At 39.4% G+C, this 17733-nt stretch overlaps 1 protein-coding gene across 4 annotated transcripts in view; it reads right to left on the bottom strand.

Annotated features, from left to right (window-relative positions):
• Positions 1-17733, bottom strand: part of ccdc77 (coiled-coil domain containing 77) — a 71879-nt gene that overhangs the window by 47220 nt on the left and 6926 nt on the right. For all 4 annotated transcript variants that reach the window (XM_073058901.1, XM_073058902.1, XM_073058900.1 and 1 more), the window contains exons 3-4: positions 9797-9939; positions 9425-9521 (exon numbers count right to left, since the gene is read on the bottom strand). In XM_073058901.1, coding sequence (XP_072915002.1) covers positions 9425-9521; positions 9797-9939 — 240 coding nt within the window. The remainder of the gene's footprint in view (positions 1-9424; positions 9522-9796; positions 9940-17733) is intronic.

Here is a 17733-nt window from a genome sequence, read left to right as displayed (position 1 = left end):
CCATTGATGATAGCAGGGAAACCAGTTCTTTTTTATCCTGATATAAGTTGCAACCTGTTGAAGAGAAAGAAGGAATTTAACCCAGTGAAAAAAGCCTTATGGGTAAAGGGTTATAAATTTACAATGCGTCATCCAGCAACACTGATAATTTTTTTGGAGGAAGGAAAATTTTTTTTTCCCGATTATCGAAAAGCGGAGGAGTTTGTACAAGAACTTCCATCTATTCGCTAATTACACATAGAGGCTTCCAAACGTAACGGATTAAAGATGAAGATAGACCCAACGAACAGAAGTGATGGACATTTATGGATATTATAGAAGAGAAAAGCAAAATTTTAGAAATACTAAATGAGAATAGTATTTTTTCTTTCTCTTCTTATACATATACTTTTTTGTGTAGCGGGGGGGCTGGGGAGCTTTGGATCGGTTACTGCAGGATTCACGTGTGTAATCATGGCAGTTGCCATGACCCGTACAGCAGAGGGGGGTAATGTTGTGTTTTTTTTTTCACAACATTAGTAGGGGGGTATTTTGCTTTTTTCTTTATATTTTAATTTTCTTCTACCTTTTTGCCTGGATGATTGGTGGGGACACACATAGCAACATGGAGATTTTTATAAAGATTTCCCAGGATACCACGAAAGTTGAAAGATTAGGTATTATTATAGATTGGAGTAATATTTTAAAAAAATGACTAATCTACCAAATTTTTTAAGTTTTAATGTTAATGGGCTTAATGGGCCAGTAAAAAGAAAAAGAATTTTAACATATATTAAACAAGTGAAAACAGATATAGCTTTTTTACAAGAAACTCATTTAACAGACATAGAACATCAGAAATTAAAAAGAGACTGGGTTGGAAATGTTATTGCAGCTTCATTTAATTCAAAGGCGAGAGGAGTTGCAATTTTGGTTAACAAAAATCTACCAATTAAAATACAAAACATATTAATTGATTTGGCGGGGAGATATCTAATTATACACTGTCAAATTTTTTCAGAACTATGGACCCTTATGAACATTTATGCACCAAATGAAAATGATGTAAAATTCATACAGGAGGTCTTTTTGAATTTGGCTAACGCACATGATAAAATATTAATAGGTGGAGATTTTAATTTTTGTCTAGATCCAGTTTTAGATAGATCAACAAAGGTTGTCACAAAATCAAAAGCAGTAAAATTAACTCTATCATTGATGAAAGACTTAAATCTGATTGATATATGGAGAAGAATTAATCCAAAAGAAAGAGATTATTCATTTTATTCAAATAGACATAAAACATATTCAAGGATAGATTTTTTCCTATTATCAACGAATATTCAAGATAGAGTGAAAAATGTGGAATATAAAGCAAGAATATTGTCAGATCATTCTCCTTTAATAATGACAATGATAATGATAGATAAAGAGGAATCAGTTTATAGGTGGAGATTTAATTCAATATTATTAAAACGTCAAGACTTTTGTGATTTTATGAAAAAACAGATTCAGTTCTTTTTAGATATAAATTCACATTCAGTTGAGGATAAATTTATAGTGTGGGAAGCAATGAAGGCATACTTGAGAGGTCAGATAATAAGTTATACTTCTAAAATTAAGAAGGAATATATGATAGAGATAGATCAATTGGAAAAAGAGATTACAAAATTAGAAAAAGAATCCCAAAGAAATATGACAGAAGAAAAACGAAGACAACTTATTAACAAGAAGTTACAATATAATACGCTCCAAACATATCGAACAGAAAAAGCAATTATGAGAACTAAACAAAGATATTATGGTGAAAGATCACATAAAGTTCTTGCATGGCAGCTAAAAACAGATCAGACTTCTAAAACAATAAATGCAATTCAAACAAGAGTAAATAAAATTACTTATAAACCTTTAGAAATTAATGAAGCTTTTAAGAATTTTTACTCTGAGTTGTACAAATCAATCACAAAATGACAATGTCAAGATAGAAAGGTTTCTATCACAAATAACTCTTCCAAAATTAAATACGGAAGAACAGAAGGGATTAGATATGCCTTTTACATTGAAAGAGGTCGAAGAAGCCCTAGGATCACTTCAAAGTAATAAATCTCCAGGAGAAGATGGTTTTCCGCCTGAATTCTATAAAAAGTTTAAAGATTTATTAATTCCTCCTCTTATGGAGTTAATACACCAAGCGGAAAGAACGCATAAACTTCCAGAATCTTTTTCGACAGCCATTTTAATAGTATTGCCAAAAAAAGATAGAGATCCTTTAAAGCCATCATCATATAGACCGATTTCTTTATTAAATACTGATTATAAAATAATAGCAAAAATCTTATCTAATAGATTATCTAAATGCTTACCAAAATTAGTACATATGGATCAAACAGGATTTATTAAAAATAGACAATCAGCAGATAATGTAACTTGCTTATTTAGTATAATTCATTTAGCACAGAAGAGGGAGGAAATGAGCGTGGCAGTTGCTTTAGATGCAGAAAAAGCATTTGATAGATTGGAGTGGGATTTTTTATTTAAGGTATTGGAAAAATACGGATTAGGAGTATCTTTTATAAAATGGATTAAAACCTTAAATACTAATCCCAAAGCTAAAGTAGTGACAAATGGTCAAATTTCAACACCATTTCAGTTAACAAGGTCAACTAGGCAAGGTTGTCCATTATCACCTGCTTTATTTGTGTTGGCAATAGAGCCATTAGCTGAATTGATTAGAATGGACCCAGATATTAAGGGTTTTAGAGTTAACCAGGAAGAATACAAGATTAACTTATTTGCTGATGATGTTCTGCTTTATCTAACAAACCCATTGCAATCGTTGCGTAAATTATCCTATAGATTAGAAGAATATGGGAAAGTATCAGGTTACAAAATAAATTGGGATAAAAGTGAAATTTTACCTCTTACTAAAGGAGACTAAAATCAATGTCGATCAATAACCCAATTTAGATGGCCGGCAAATGGTATAAAATATTTAGGTATAAGAGTCGATAATGATATAAAGAACATATACAAATTAAATTATTTACCACTATTGAAAAAAATTCAAGAAGATCTTGATAAATGGATGGTATTACCAATAACATTAGTAGGTACAGTAAATACCATAAAAATGAATATATTCCCTAGTTAAAATACTTATTTCAATCACTACCAATACAATTACCCCAGAAGTTTTTTCAAGAGCTGAATAAATATGTGAGGAAGTTTCTTTGCAAAGGTAAGATGTCAAGAATATCGTTGGAAAAATTGACATGGAAATTTGAGCTAGGAGGGTTACAACTTCCAAATTTTAAGAATTATTATAAAGCAAATCAACTTAGATTTATTGCATCTTTTTTTGAGAAAGACAAACCGGCATGGATCAGAATAGAACTAGATAAAATAGGAGAAAACATACCGGAAGACTTTATATATAAATGGGAATCTAAATGGATACGGGAAAAGAAAGAATCTCCTATATTAAAACATTTGATTGATTTATGGAATAAGATAAATGTTGACGATGAGACAAAGAAATCCTTATTAGCAAAGAGATCTTTAATTCAAAATAGACTTATTCCTTTTACAATGGATAATCAACTTTTATATAATTGGTTTCAAAAAGGGATTAGATATATAGGAGATTGTTTTGAAGGAGGTATATTAATGTCATTTGATCAATTAAAGAATAAATATAAAGTATCAAACAACACTCTTTTTTGTTACTTTCAACTAAGGGTTTATTTAAGAGAAAAGTTAGGTCAAACAATGTTACTACCGAAACCCAATGAAATGGAAACTTTAATTCAAAAAGGAAAGATTAAAAAATTTATCTCTTGTATGTATAATTTGATTCAAAAACAGGCAATTAAACAAGGAGTCCATAAGTCAAGACAAAAATGGGAAAGTGATTTGAATATCAAAATTGAAGAAAAAAACTGGTCAAGACTATGTCTTGAGAGTATGACAAATACAATAAATGTTCGATTAAGATTAGTGCAATACAATTTTTTACATCAACTATATATTACACCACAGAAAATAAATAAATTAAACCCAAATTTATCTGATCAGTGTTTCCGATGTAACCAAGAAATTGGTACTTTTTTACATTCTACTTGGTCTTGCTCTAAAATTCAACCTTTTTGGACAAATTTAAGAGTTTTACTGGAACAAATCATTGGAATACAACTTCCACACAACCCAATATTACTTTTACTAGGTAATATTGAAGGGATAAAACCGATACCCAAATTGAATAAATATCAGAAAGAATTTATAAAAATTGCATTGGCAGTAGCCAAAAAAGCTATTGCAGTGACTTGGAAATCGGATACATATCTAAGTATAGATCATTGGAAGAACGAAATTTATGGCTGTATTCCACTTGAAAAAATTACTTATAATTTAAGAGATAAATATGAAACATTTTTGAAAATTTGGCGCCCTTACTTACAAAAGACAGGATTAAATATATAGGTGCTCCGAAAATGAAATAATTGGTTACTTGGGGAAAGAAATAAATATATATATTAAAGTTATTACGAACTCCATGGGGCATGTGGGGACCCTCCAATATCCAGGCATTCCTCTTTTTCTTTCTTTCTTTCTTATTTTTTTTAATAGGGATGTTAGGGGGGAGGGGTTAAGGGGAGAGGGGCTGGGTAACACATTTTTTTTTCATACACATTTATTCTGTAACTATTTGAAAACAATAAAAAAAAGATTACATATGGGTCTCTGTGTACATTTAGTAATCTACATTGTAAATAATGTGGTTTTTTTTCATTCTAACTTTGCATTCTCACCTCACATGCCATGTTTTTGGTCAGTCAATTAGCCTGACGATATACCTTGCGGGCATGTCTTTACCTTATTTTCAGACTTCTGGATATATTCCATTTGATCAATATAATCTCTTCACACAGTTCTTCAGGGTTCAAGACAATTACCTTTAATTTCAGAACAGACTGAACTGAAATAACTGAACAATCCATTGAAACAGGGGTCACCAACCTTTTTTGCACCGCAGACTGGTTTACTATTGACAATATTCTTGCGGACCAGCCGACTGGGGGGTGTATCCAGAGATACCGGCCACGTGACAGATGCACTGCCACCTGGCTGGTCGGAGGACACACCACACGCCAATCAACGTTTGGTCCCTCCCAACTAATCAATGCACACCTAAATTATTGGTCACCTTAATTGGATTATCTCGCCCAGCCCCATGCTATAAAAGGTGAGACTTGTCCCTGGATTGGCCTCTCTTACAGACCACCTCATTGGAGGTAAGTGCATTGATTTATGCTTGGGAAGGTCTATCGTTTGTCCTGGTAAGGGAGCTGCGGCAATCCAAGGTCAAGGGGGATGTCTGTTGTAGTGCTTTTCCCTTGTTCTTTGTTTGTATAACCGTACCCTGTCCCCACACCGCTTCCTGTGTATTGTAGTTGCTTGTGTTGACCTGACTTCCCCTTTAATAATAAATTCCTTATTATTAAAACTGTGTGTGTCCAGGCCTCTACTGTTGAGACTCAAAGAACCAGTTATTTCCATCACAACGGGGGGGTGTTAATCACAACTGGAATACAGCGATACTCAAAGGGGGTTCCTTTTGTCCAGTCTATTCCACAATTTAGTTTACGTGGCTATCAGCACTTGCTTCTGTCCCGCTTGCTCACGTTTTTTTCCGCTCAAAAAACTCAATGCGTTTGTCTTTAGTGCAGGGTGCTTGGACTGAAGGTACCAAAGCAGTTTCATTGCCTCATTAGACAGCCTCTGGGCCCGAACTCCAGCCTCCTGCCCGCCGCCAGACGCCTTGGCCAGGTGCGGCTGGTTGTGGGTGGGGTGAAAGCAACCAACCGAGCAAGGAGTGCGATAGGGCACGCGCCCACCCCTCTTGTAGGTAGGTAGGTAGGATCTATCGGCCAACAAAAGTTTGGCTCGAGGGATGTCTTTCAGTAGATCGCAGCGAGGTAGCTGCTCTGCTACTTACGAAATCCTGAGCCTGAATTAGGTCGTCTGTGAATATTTTAGCACCGGATTCCCAACGAACATTCAGTGTGCTAAACAGGTTTAGAGGCAGCGCCCATCAGTCCGTGCTCCAGGCCAGTAGCATCGACACTTCTCGCCAGCCGCGCGGTTACCCGAGGCCAATCGGTGATCCCTGGCACCAGGGTATCACTGCGTTTAGGCGACTGATGACCTCATGTGCGCTCAAGTTCAACAGGGAATGAAGAAAGGTGCATCTGACTCATATCATTTCATATCGCCAAATCATATCGTTTCCTTGCAGCCTGGAAGGACATGCTTTGCGGCCCGGTACTGGTCCGCAGCACGGTGGTTGGGGACCGCTGCAATGAAAGATCTGCAGCCTCAGCTGTATGTGAAGCAGATGATGTTAGATGGAGCAAGTGGGCGAGGGGTTTGGGAAGTCCAAATGTTTGTACCTCTGCCAGACACCAGAAATTGTCAGCACCAACCTGAGTACTACTTGTCTATTATGAGAAATCATGGAACCAGGGTTCCCACAGGTTCATAATGAAGTTACATTTATTCCAAAGAGACTGAGATAACCTTGAGGCTTCTCCAGTCCTTCAGGGAATTGACAGAACTCACAGGGCTTGTATTGGGCCTGAGGTACCTGGCATGCTGCCACACTTGAGTTACTGATGACTATTATGCTTGATGTCTGTCTTCACCCAAGGAAGCAATAGCATTGTTCTTGGATACCAGTCATTGATATTAGATGCAAATAACTGAGACCTCAGTACAAACTCTTGATGTTTACCAACAGTTAACTATTAAATACTTCACTTACTAACTTGTCTTCTCTCCTAATGTCATCATCCTTCATGATCATAGCTACGATATACTCTTTGTCCATTTTACCCATCTTTCCAAAAGACCAAGTTTCTAATTCAATTCCTAGCCTTGGAACACTGTGTAGCCTCATCCCTGGAAATAGCTATTTATATCAACCCCCTTCTCCCCTCATTTTGCCACACTGGCCCACTTCAATGTGAATACCTCATTGATTTAAACAAAGGGTTTAATTTTGATGCCCATTTTCTCCATATTTTCTGCTGCATTATTTCCATGCCTATCATACTCTGCTTACTACGGTGAGTAATTATCTCATCCCTTCTCTGAAATTTTCAGTAATTGCCGTTAGCATAAATTTGCATTTCTCCATCATCCTCACTCTTTCTCCTACCACTAATTTCATTGAAAATCTCATAAGTACCACTGGTTATTTGATTGCTTAGAATCAGCTTCCAGCCTAATTGAGATAAAGCTCATCTGACAGCACTCCCGTTCACCATGCAGGTCCCCACCCCAACCGCAGATGTAGAATACCAATGCCAATTCCTCCCAAATCTAGACCTAGATTTTGAGCTACACTTCAGAACAGATTGCCAGTGCAAAACAGTTGAGTGTGGCTCACAATATCCAAGCTTTTTTATGTTTTTTAACAACCAAAATCACAGATTTTCTTTTTTTCCCATAGTAGGCACGTTTTTTTTAATCAATTTAGTCCATATCAGCTCTAAGAGCGCTAGTTGATCCCACTCCTCCACTCTCCTCATGCCCTGCAAATCTATTTTGTTTAGACACGTGGAAGAAGAGTGGAGTCATCCGAGTGGGACACTGTCGTGACGGCGTTTTTTAAGCAGGCTTTCTTGTTTTTACGAGGCCGAGTTGCTGGCTCGAAGCTCAACCCAGCACGGATGGAAAGCGTGCAAGGGAGCCGGCTGGATTCGAACTCAGGAACCTTCACTCCGGTGCTGATGTTACTACACCACCAGTCAGCAAGACATGTAGTACCCTGATACTTTTGAATTGTACAATTGAGTCTTCCCTACAATAACCTTGCTCATTTTTCCTCATATCAGTTTCGTTGCCTATCTAGTCCATTCTGCTTCTCTTGCCCCTTCCTCAATGAGAGCTACAGTCGGCCCTCCTTATCTGTGAATTCCGTATGCGCGGTTTCAACCAACCGTGGATCGAGAAAACCCGGAAATTCTCTCTCCAGCACTCGTTGTTTGAGCACGTACAGACTATTTTTTCTTGTCATTATTCCCTAAATAATACAGTACAACAACTATTTACAAATGTGTACATAGCATTTACATTGTAGTAGGTATTATAAGTAATCTAGAAATGACTTAAAAGTACAGGCAGTCCCCAAGTTATGAATGAGTTCCATTCCTGAGTCCGTCTTTAAATCAGATTTGAAGTCGGAACAGGTACATCCAGTATTATTTAGCATCAGTTAGTCAAACGTTTTTCTTAGTATATAGTACATATTTTACCTTTCTATGCATATAAAACACTTAAGAAACAAACGTATTTCAATAATTTAACCACTGCATTGTTTAGTAACAATTGTAGCTTTCATCGGGGCAGGGCCTTTCACATGCTCCATTAAAATTGTTCCGATCGTTGACCGACTGTAGCCTAACGCTTTTCCAATGACCGATGGCATTTCACTTCTTTCTGATCATTTTATTACTTCCACCTTATTTTCAATCGCGACTGTGATTATTTTCGTGAACAGAAACACTGCGGATTCAGAGCTGCACCGCCAGGTCCTAATGTCCACCGCACGGAGACATGTTAAGTCCGGGGTTCTGCTGGGTCCGAAACACCACCACACTGATACATGTTAAATAAGGGACTTGAGCATCCGCAAATTTTGGTATTCGCGGGGGTCCCGGAACCAATCCCCCGCGGACAAGGAGAGCCGACTGTACTTCTCTTTATCTACTGTCTAGACCGTTCATGACTTCATGCACTTTTGTCAGAACAGGATTTGACAGCTATTTCAAGAATAACCCCAGCCTCTTCGATCTATCCAGAAAATTAAAGTCCCTCACCTCTGAGTAAATTAAACATCACTGAAAAGTCAAATCATAACAGAACGCTGAGAACACTCAGCAGCTGAAGCAAAAGGGGAAAAGGGGACACATGTCAGCATGGGAAGCTGGATTCAAGAGAACCCCTTGAAATTAAGACAGGAAGGTGACAGTAACTCAAATAACCATGGGTTGCAACAGTGGTGTGCAGTATAGCATGTCTGAAATCGCAACACGTCAAACCTTGAAGTGGATGGGCTATAGCAGAAGACCACGAACATACAGTCAGTGGCCTCGCTATTAGGTACGAGAGGTGCCTAATAAAGTGGCGACTGAGTGCAGCTATTGAACAACTGGGTGGTTGAAAGAGGGCCAACAGAAATGCAGCAGGAAACTTACAAAACAAACCCAATCCCTGAAACTGTGTCCTCATCTCCCTGTTCTCTAACTTTGAATTATTGATATTCTTATGGAACGGAGGAAATTGCATGGAAAAATAAAGCAACAATCTAAGTTTTACAAATTTCTCCAAGAATAAAAATTAACAAACTGAATATCCTTTCACATGTTCTGAGTACCAGTGTTACCTTGTGTGGAGGCTCTTTGTGAAAATAAGTGAGTGCTTCTTCTTCAGAACCCACCAGAGTTAAGAGATGTTGTATCTTCTTCCGATCTTCTAGCTCCCTGCAAAAAATTGTTTTCTATAAACTATCAGCATATCCACATGTGGAAATACTAGTTGCGTTCTTATTCCCTCAAAGACCTATTTCAAAGCCTTAAACTAAGACCAAAGAGGTATAGGCATGCATCAATTTACTTACAGTATAGGACACAATGAGTGTTCTATTTGCTTCACAGCTCCTTGCTTAAGACTTGTCTCCACAGGAGAGACAGCAAACTACAATCAACAACATCACTTTTCAGGAGTTAGAACAATACCCAGGAATTTTGTTCCCTACCTAATTTTTAGCCGATCATTTTCAGCATAAAGTCGCAGTGCATGCTCACGCTCCTGAAAGAGGTAAACCTGCATATCACTGAGTGCTTTTTGTAGCTCCTCGATCTCTTCTTCTCTTTGTCGAATCTCCCACTGGAGTTTGTGCTGAGGAGGAAAAGACGAGTCCAATATTGACAATGTAAATAATATTGTAGGCACAGCTTTGATAGTAGCTTTAATCTGATTCAGATGTATTTATCATGTGCAATTCAAAACATAGTGTAATGTGTCATGTGCATTCAAAGTAAATTTATTATCGAAGTACATACTGTATATGGCACCATTTAGCATCCTGAGGTTTATTTACTGCCAATCTAATCTGAATGAGGTCTACAAGCAAGGAATTCCAGGATCCAATTACACAAGAAGGTATTGAGGCCAAAGTCTTGGAGCTTATTGATTAGTTTTGAGGGGATGATGGTACAAATCACTCTCTCACCTAGATGGGGTCAGTTGTGCTGTGAGGATTACATTCCTTGACTTCTCTAGTGCCTTTAACACCATCCAGCCCAAGATCTTAAGGCACAAACTAACGGAGATGGGAGTAGACTCTCACATGGTGGATTGGATAGTGGACTACTTGACAGATAGACCTCAGTATGTGCGGTTGGGAGACTGTAGGTCTGACACGGTGGTCAGCAGCACAGGAGCGCCGCAGGGAACCGTACTCTCTCCGGTCCTGTTCACCCTGTACACATCAGACTTCCAATATAACTCGGAGTCCTGCCATGTGCAGAAGTTCGCTGATGACACGGCCATAGTGGGGTGTGTCAGGAATGGACAGGAGGAGGAGTATAGGAAACTGATACAGGACTTTGTGATATGGTGCAACTCAAACTACCTGCGTCTCAATATCACCAAGACCAAGGAGATGGTGGTGGACTTTAGGAGATCTAGGCCTCATATGGAGCCAGTGATCATTAATGGAGAATGTGTGGAGCAGGTTAAGACCTACAAGTATCTGGGAGTACAGTTAGACGAGAAGCTAGACTGGACTGCCAACACAGATGCCTTGTGCAGGAAGGCACAGAGTCGACTGTACTTCCTTAGAAGGTTGGCATCATTCAATGTCTGTAGTGAGATGCTGAAGATGTTCTGTAGGTCAGTTGTGGAGAGCGCCCTCTTCTTTGTGGTGGCATGTTGGGGAGGAAGCATTAAGAAGAGGGACGCCTCACGTCTTAATAAGCTGGTAAGGAAGGCGGGCTCTATCGTGGGCAAAGTACTGGAGAGTTTAACATCGGTAGCTGAGCGAAGGGCGCTGAGTAGGCTACGGTCAATTATGGATAACTCTGAACATCCTCTACATAGCACCATCCAGAGACAGAGAAGCAGTTTCAGCGACAGGTTACTATCGATGCAATGCTCCTCAGACAGGATGAAGAGGTCAATACTCCCCAATGCCATTAGGCTTTACAATTCTACCGCCAGGACTTAAGAACTTTTTAAAAGCTATTATTAATGCTTTTTGAGATAGTGATTTAGATGCATATAATATTTTTTTACTGAGTTAAGTATTGTATGTAATTAGTTATGCTACAACAAGTGTATGGGACATTGGAAAAAAAGTTGAATTTCCCCATGGGGATGAATAAAGTATCTATCTATCTATCTCTCAGGGTGGAGGAGCAACACCTTATAATCCAACTGGGTGGATTCCAACCTGATGGCATGAACATCAGTTTCTCTTTCCAGTAAAATATTTTTCCCTCCTCCATCCCTCTTCTACTGTTCCCCACTCTCGCCTCTTACATCCTCTCTCCACCTGTCCAGCATTTCCCCCTGGGTCCCCTCCTTCCTCTCTTCCAGTTTTATCCCTTCACTGAGGACCTGATTCACAACTTATTCTGCACTTCCTGAAGAAAATCTCAAAAGAAAGTTGGGCTACTGTAGAGACTGATACAGAAGTTCTTTCAGAGTTGCTGGACCTAAGTTACAATAACTGGTTGACCATTTTTGCATAATAACACAACTCTATAAAGATTAGCTTTATTTGTTACATGTATATTGAAATTGTATATTGTTTATATACATGTACATTGAAGAGAGATAATATCATTAATTAGGAAATAACAACTTGAATTTCTGGGACATGTGCTGAAGAAGGAGAAGCTCGAACATCTTGCAGTGACAGGAAAAATTGACGGAAGGAAAAGTTGCCCTCAGCAACACGTGACATTCATGAGTTATGTCAAGGGATGGACGCACAAAAGTCTTGAAGAGCTTATTAGAACTTCTCAGATTAAAGACAGATGGAAGGCCATAATTGCTCATGTCATACAACGTGACACATAATGATGATGATATTGAAACATTGAAAGTTACAGTGAAAAGAGCTGTTCATGTCAACGACCAACACAGTCCGATGATGTGCTGGGGAGCATCCCACATGAGTTGCCATGGTTCCAGGCCAGTATGGAATTGACACAATTTACTAATCCTAACCTGTACAGCTTGGGAATGTGGGAGGAAACTGAAGTACCTGGTGGAAACCCATGCGGTCACAGGGATTTCTGCAAACTCCTTACAGATAGTGGCATGAATTGAACCCAATTTGTGATCACAAATGCTACAAAGCATTATGCTAGCTGTTGTGCTACCATGCCACTTGTTAGCTGTTTGAGCATCTCCTTGTGTGAACCTAGATCACAGTATAGCTCCTTCACCCCATGAAGTTGTGTCAGCCTTTTAATCTACTCTAAAATTAATGTAAACCTTCCCTCCCACATACAGCAGCCCTCTATTTTTCTATCATCCACATGCCTATCAAAGAGCCTCTTAAATGTCCAGAATTATTTCACCTCGACCAATGTCCCTGGCAGTGCATTCCACACACTCACCATTTTCTGTGTAAAAAAACTCTAATTTTCCTCCAATCACCTTAAGACTACGCACTCTCATAGTAGCCATTTCCCCTGCGAAACAGAAGTCTCTAGCCATCCACTTGATCTATGCCTGTTATTATCTTCTACACCTCTTATCCTCCTTCGCTCCAAGGAGAAAAGCCCTACTCAACCTATTCTCATAAGACGTGCCCTCTAGTCCAGGTGGCATCCTGGTAAGTCTCCTCTGAACCCTCTTATTGATCTTAAAGTCAACAGCTATCCACTAGATCTATGTGTGGCTTAGTGTTTGATAATTGCCTGGTGATGGGTTTAGGTGAAGCAGGCAGGAGGAAGGTTTATGTGGCACATTTATGATCCTTTCCCCTATTACTTATTTATTTGTTTGTTTAATTATTATTTTTTTAGAGATACAGCATGTACGGGTCCTTCTGGCCCAATGGGCTGTGCCACCCATTAACCCACCTATTTAACACTAGCCAAATCAGAAGACACCAATGAACGTACTGACCAGTAAGCCTTTGGACGGTGGGAGAAATCCAGAGCATCCGGAGGAAACCCATGTGCTCATGGGGAGGACATACACATTCCTTGCAGACGACGGCAGAACTGAACTCCAAACTCCGGAACGCACTGAGCTGTAACAACATTGCTCTAACTGCTACACTACCGTGCACCTCTTCTAAAACTCCTGGGAGGGGTTGTCATCTGAAAGTCTCAAAATCTATGATTGACAGCCTTTGGAAGGGCAAAAATATTACAGGTTATTGAGCAAAAGCATATAAATGAATTAAGAGGCAGATCTGCTCTGATCTAATTGAATAATGGAACAAGCTCCAGGGATTAAATGTCCCATTTCTGTTTTCTTGCCTCAGTGCTGCATACAAAAAAGTTTGAAAGTTGACAAGGGTTATGAAACTGTTTCAGCTTGTGCACATTCAGGAAAAATAGCAATTTTACCCCTAAAAGAATTCTTTTGCCAAAATGCTCCTGAGATTTGCTATTACGTACCCAAGGGTGAACATGACAAGGTTATGTAGAGCAATGTAAAATATGTTAAATTATGATCATATTATATACTTAACCTCATAAGGAGCAAATTGCAGCTAGCTGCCACAACTCATGAAATGAAGAGTGTTTCTGTGAAGCTGTGTGCACCACAGTCTCTGAAATTGAGTTATACACAACTTAAAACTTATTAAAATAGTGAATAGAGGTAGGATTGCATTTTTCTCATTTCAGCTTATTCCCCATGATGTTCAGTCATCATGCACTGAGCCTTCCTTTATGGATTATATTACATAGACAAAAGCTCAAATACCATCAAACAGAATTAGGCCATTGGGTCCTTAGAGTCTTCTCCACCATTCTATCATGGATGATTTATAATCCCTCTCGATCCCATTTTCCTGCATTCTCCCCATAACCTTTGACACCCTTACTAATCAAGAACCTATCAACCTCTACTTTAAATGTACCTAATGACTTGGCCTACGCAGTGGTTTGGGGCATTGAATTCCACAGATACGCCACCCAAAATAAATTCCTCCTCACCTCTTTTATCAAGGAGTGCCCTTCTATTGTGAGGCTGTGCCCTCTGTCCTAGACAGTTCCACTACTGGAAACATCACCTCCAAGTCCTCTCGGTGTAGGCCTTTCAATACTCAGTCAGTTACATAGAGATCCACTCTCATTCTTCTAAACAACAGCTAATACAGGCACAGAGTCTTCAAAGTTTCCTCATATGTTAACCCTTTCATCTTCTGGACCCTTTCCAAAGCCAGCACACCTTTCTTAGAATAAGGGACCCGAACATGCTCACAATACTGTAAACACAGTCTAATCAATGCCTTATAAAGCCATAGCATTACATCCTTGATTTTATATTCTAGACCTCTCGAAATGAATGTTAACATTGCATTTGCTCACCTCTGCCATCAACCTGGAGGAAATTTGTTCAGGAGGGAGCTGCGCTACATAAGATCAACCTCCACTGCGCCGCAGAGAGTGAGCAGGTGAGGCTGAACAACCAAAAGATCCATCACCTCACCCACCACTTACTCTTGCTCACACTGCATCTAAATATATGGATCCCAAATCAGCCTCTTTAGGACCTCCTCAGGTAGACAACCCCTTAGGAGAACATCATGCTCCAGACAAGTGATCGCACTACAATCCCTTCAGCAGTAGTGAGATCCCTTACTGAGTCCAATCAGCCGCAGAAAGGAAAAAAGAAAAATTAATTCAAAAATAAGAAACGGAGAAAGGAGGGGAAAAAATCATTTTTATTTCAAGGTACTGTGTGGAAAAGTCTCTTGCAGCCCTTTGAACTGTGCTGACTGGTAACCCCCTATAACCCCCGACTTATTCCTAACCTAATCATGGCACAATTTACAATGACCAATTAACAAATAGCCAATTAATTTACAAGGATTTTGCCAGGTCTGGAGGTCCTGAGTTATAAGAAAAGATTGAATAGGTTAGGACTTCATTCCTTAGAACATAGAAGATTGAGGAAGAGGTTTGATAGAGGTATACAAAATTATGAGGGGTATAGATAGGGTAAATGAAAGCAGACTTTTTCTACTGAGGTTCAGAGGGACTACAATTAGAGGTCATAGGTTAAGGGTGAAAGCTGAAAAGTTTAATGGGAATATGAGGGGAAGCTTCTTCAGTCAGAGGGTGTGCAATAAGCTGTCAGTGCAAATGGTGCATCTGAGCTCAATTTCAACACTTAGGAGAAATTTGGATAGGTATATGGATGGGAGGGTATGCAGGGCTATGGTCCTGGTGCAGGTTAATGGGACTTAAGTAGTTTAAATTTTTTGGCATGGGCTGACTGGATGGGCTGAAGGGCCTGTTTCTTTGCTGAACTTTTCTATGATTCTGAGACTCTATGAATCTACCTATCAGTACATCTTTGGACTGTGGCAGGAAACCACAGCACCCGGGGGAAAACCCATGCGTTCCACAGAGATGGCATACAGAGTCCTTACAGAGGGACACTGGGACTGAACTATGAACTCTAATACCCCAAGTTGTTCTAATAGCATCATGCTAACTGCTATAATACCGTTCCAAGGAAGAAAAAAAGATGAGAACATGAGGGAGAAAGGATGAGGACTGAATGGAACAGAAATTTAGGGATATTTATAAGCATTGCTGAGAAGGAATGAATTCATTGGCAGTGATATTTGTAATGGTGTCATAGAACCTGTGACTGAAACGCCTTCCTAACATTTGCTCGAGGATCACTAGGCAAGAATTCCCTTGACTGAAATTCTACGTGCTCTCATCAGTCAGTCTTGTTGATACACATAGGAATGGGCACAGTGCCCAGAAGTGCAGAAACGCGTGGGCAATGGCATTGAACACAAAATCGCACTGACTGCATACCTGGGAGAATAGCAACAAGCCAGTGGATCCCTGGAACCATTTCTCCCAGGCTGCAGATCGTTCAGAGATTTTTGATTCAATATGTGAATGTCAGCATTTATTGCTTTCCCTAAGTACCCTTGAGAAGATAGAGATAAGCTGCCTTCTTGAAACATTGCAGAGTCAGTCTGTTGAATGTTCACCCACAGTGCCATTGGGCAGTTCAATCAAGGATTTTGACTCAGTGACATTGGAGAATCGGCAATGTTTTTCCACATCAGAACTCTTTCTTTCTTGCTTGCTTGCTTTCTTTCTTTTTCTTTCTTTCCTTCTGTTCTTCTTTCATTTCTTTCCATCTTTCTTTTGTCTTTCCTTCCTTCTATCCTTCCTTCTTTCTTTCTTTTGTTCTTTTATCTTTCTTCCTTTTTTCTTCACTTTCCTTTTTTTGCTTCCTTCTTTCTTTCTATCTATCTTTTTTCCTTTCTTCATTCTTTCTTTCCATTTCTCTTCCTTTCATTCCTTTTTTCTTTCTTTCTTGATGCAGCATGGTAATGGGCCCTTGCAGCCCAATGGGTCCACGTTGCCCGGTTACATCCACGTGGCCAATTAACCTTCTAATGTCTTTAGAATGTAGGAGGAAACCAGAGCACCCGGAGAAAACCCACTGAGTCGCAGGGAGAATGTACAATCACCTCACGGATGGCAATGGAATTGACCCCAGGTCGCTGGCAATGTAATAGCATTTTGCTAACTGTTGTGTGACAATGCTGACCTTTTGTGCCTTAAGTAGTCTTAGTTCGTGTAGGCCATAGATTTGGGAGATGTTGTTGGAGTTAACTAGATGGGCAACTGCAGAGCATATTATAGGTCAGAGTTCAAAAAGATATATGTCACCATATACTACTTTCAGATTTAATTTTGCAGGCATTCACAGTAAAAAGGAGAAATACAATACAGTACAACACTATTACAGCTCTGGGCATCAGAACTCAGAGTTCAATTCCGACATCCGCTGTAAGAATGTTTGTACGTTCTTCCTGTGGGCACACGGGTTTCCTCCGGGTACTCCAGTTCCACTGCATGGTTCAAAGATGTACCAATTAATAGGTTAGCTGGTTATCATAAATTGTCCTGTGGTTAGGCTAGGGCTAAATCAGTGTGTTGCAGAGCGATGTGGCTCTGTGGACAGGAAGAGTCTGTCCTGCACTGCTTCTTTAAATGAGTAATAAATAAAAATACACACAAATACTGACGAACACAATGTGCAAACAAGACAAACCATGCAAATATGAACAAACAAGCAAACAAGCCAATAAATAAATAACACAGAAAGCATGTGCTCTAAAGTCATTGGACGAGTCCATAAGCTGTGGAATCAGTTCAGTGCTGAGGTGAGTAAAGTTATCTGTGCCGGTTCAGGAGCAGAATGGTTGAAGGGTAATAACTCTTCCTGAACCTGCTGATGTGAGACCAAAGGCTCTTGTACCTCCTACCCAATGACAGCAACAACAAGGGAGCATGGCCTGGATGGTGAGGGCATCTTGCTGCTGTAATGGATACTGATTTCTTGTAGATATGGTCAGTGGTGGGGAAAGGTTTTGCTGTGATGAACTGGGCTGCTTCCACCACCTTTACCATTCATGGGTACTGAAGACATGTTAGGGCTGTACTTATCTAGGCATTT

The sequence above is a fragment of the Hemitrygon akajei genome, chromosome 10, assembly GCF_048418815.1.
Source record: "Hemitrygon akajei chromosome 10, sHemAka1.3, whole genome shotgun sequence".
In the NCBI taxonomy this organism is placed as follows: Eukaryota; Metazoa; Chordata; class Chondrichthyes; order Myliobatiformes; family Dasyatidae; genus Hemitrygon; species Hemitrygon akajei.
This window is presented reverse-complemented; position numbering and strand designations above follow the sequence as displayed.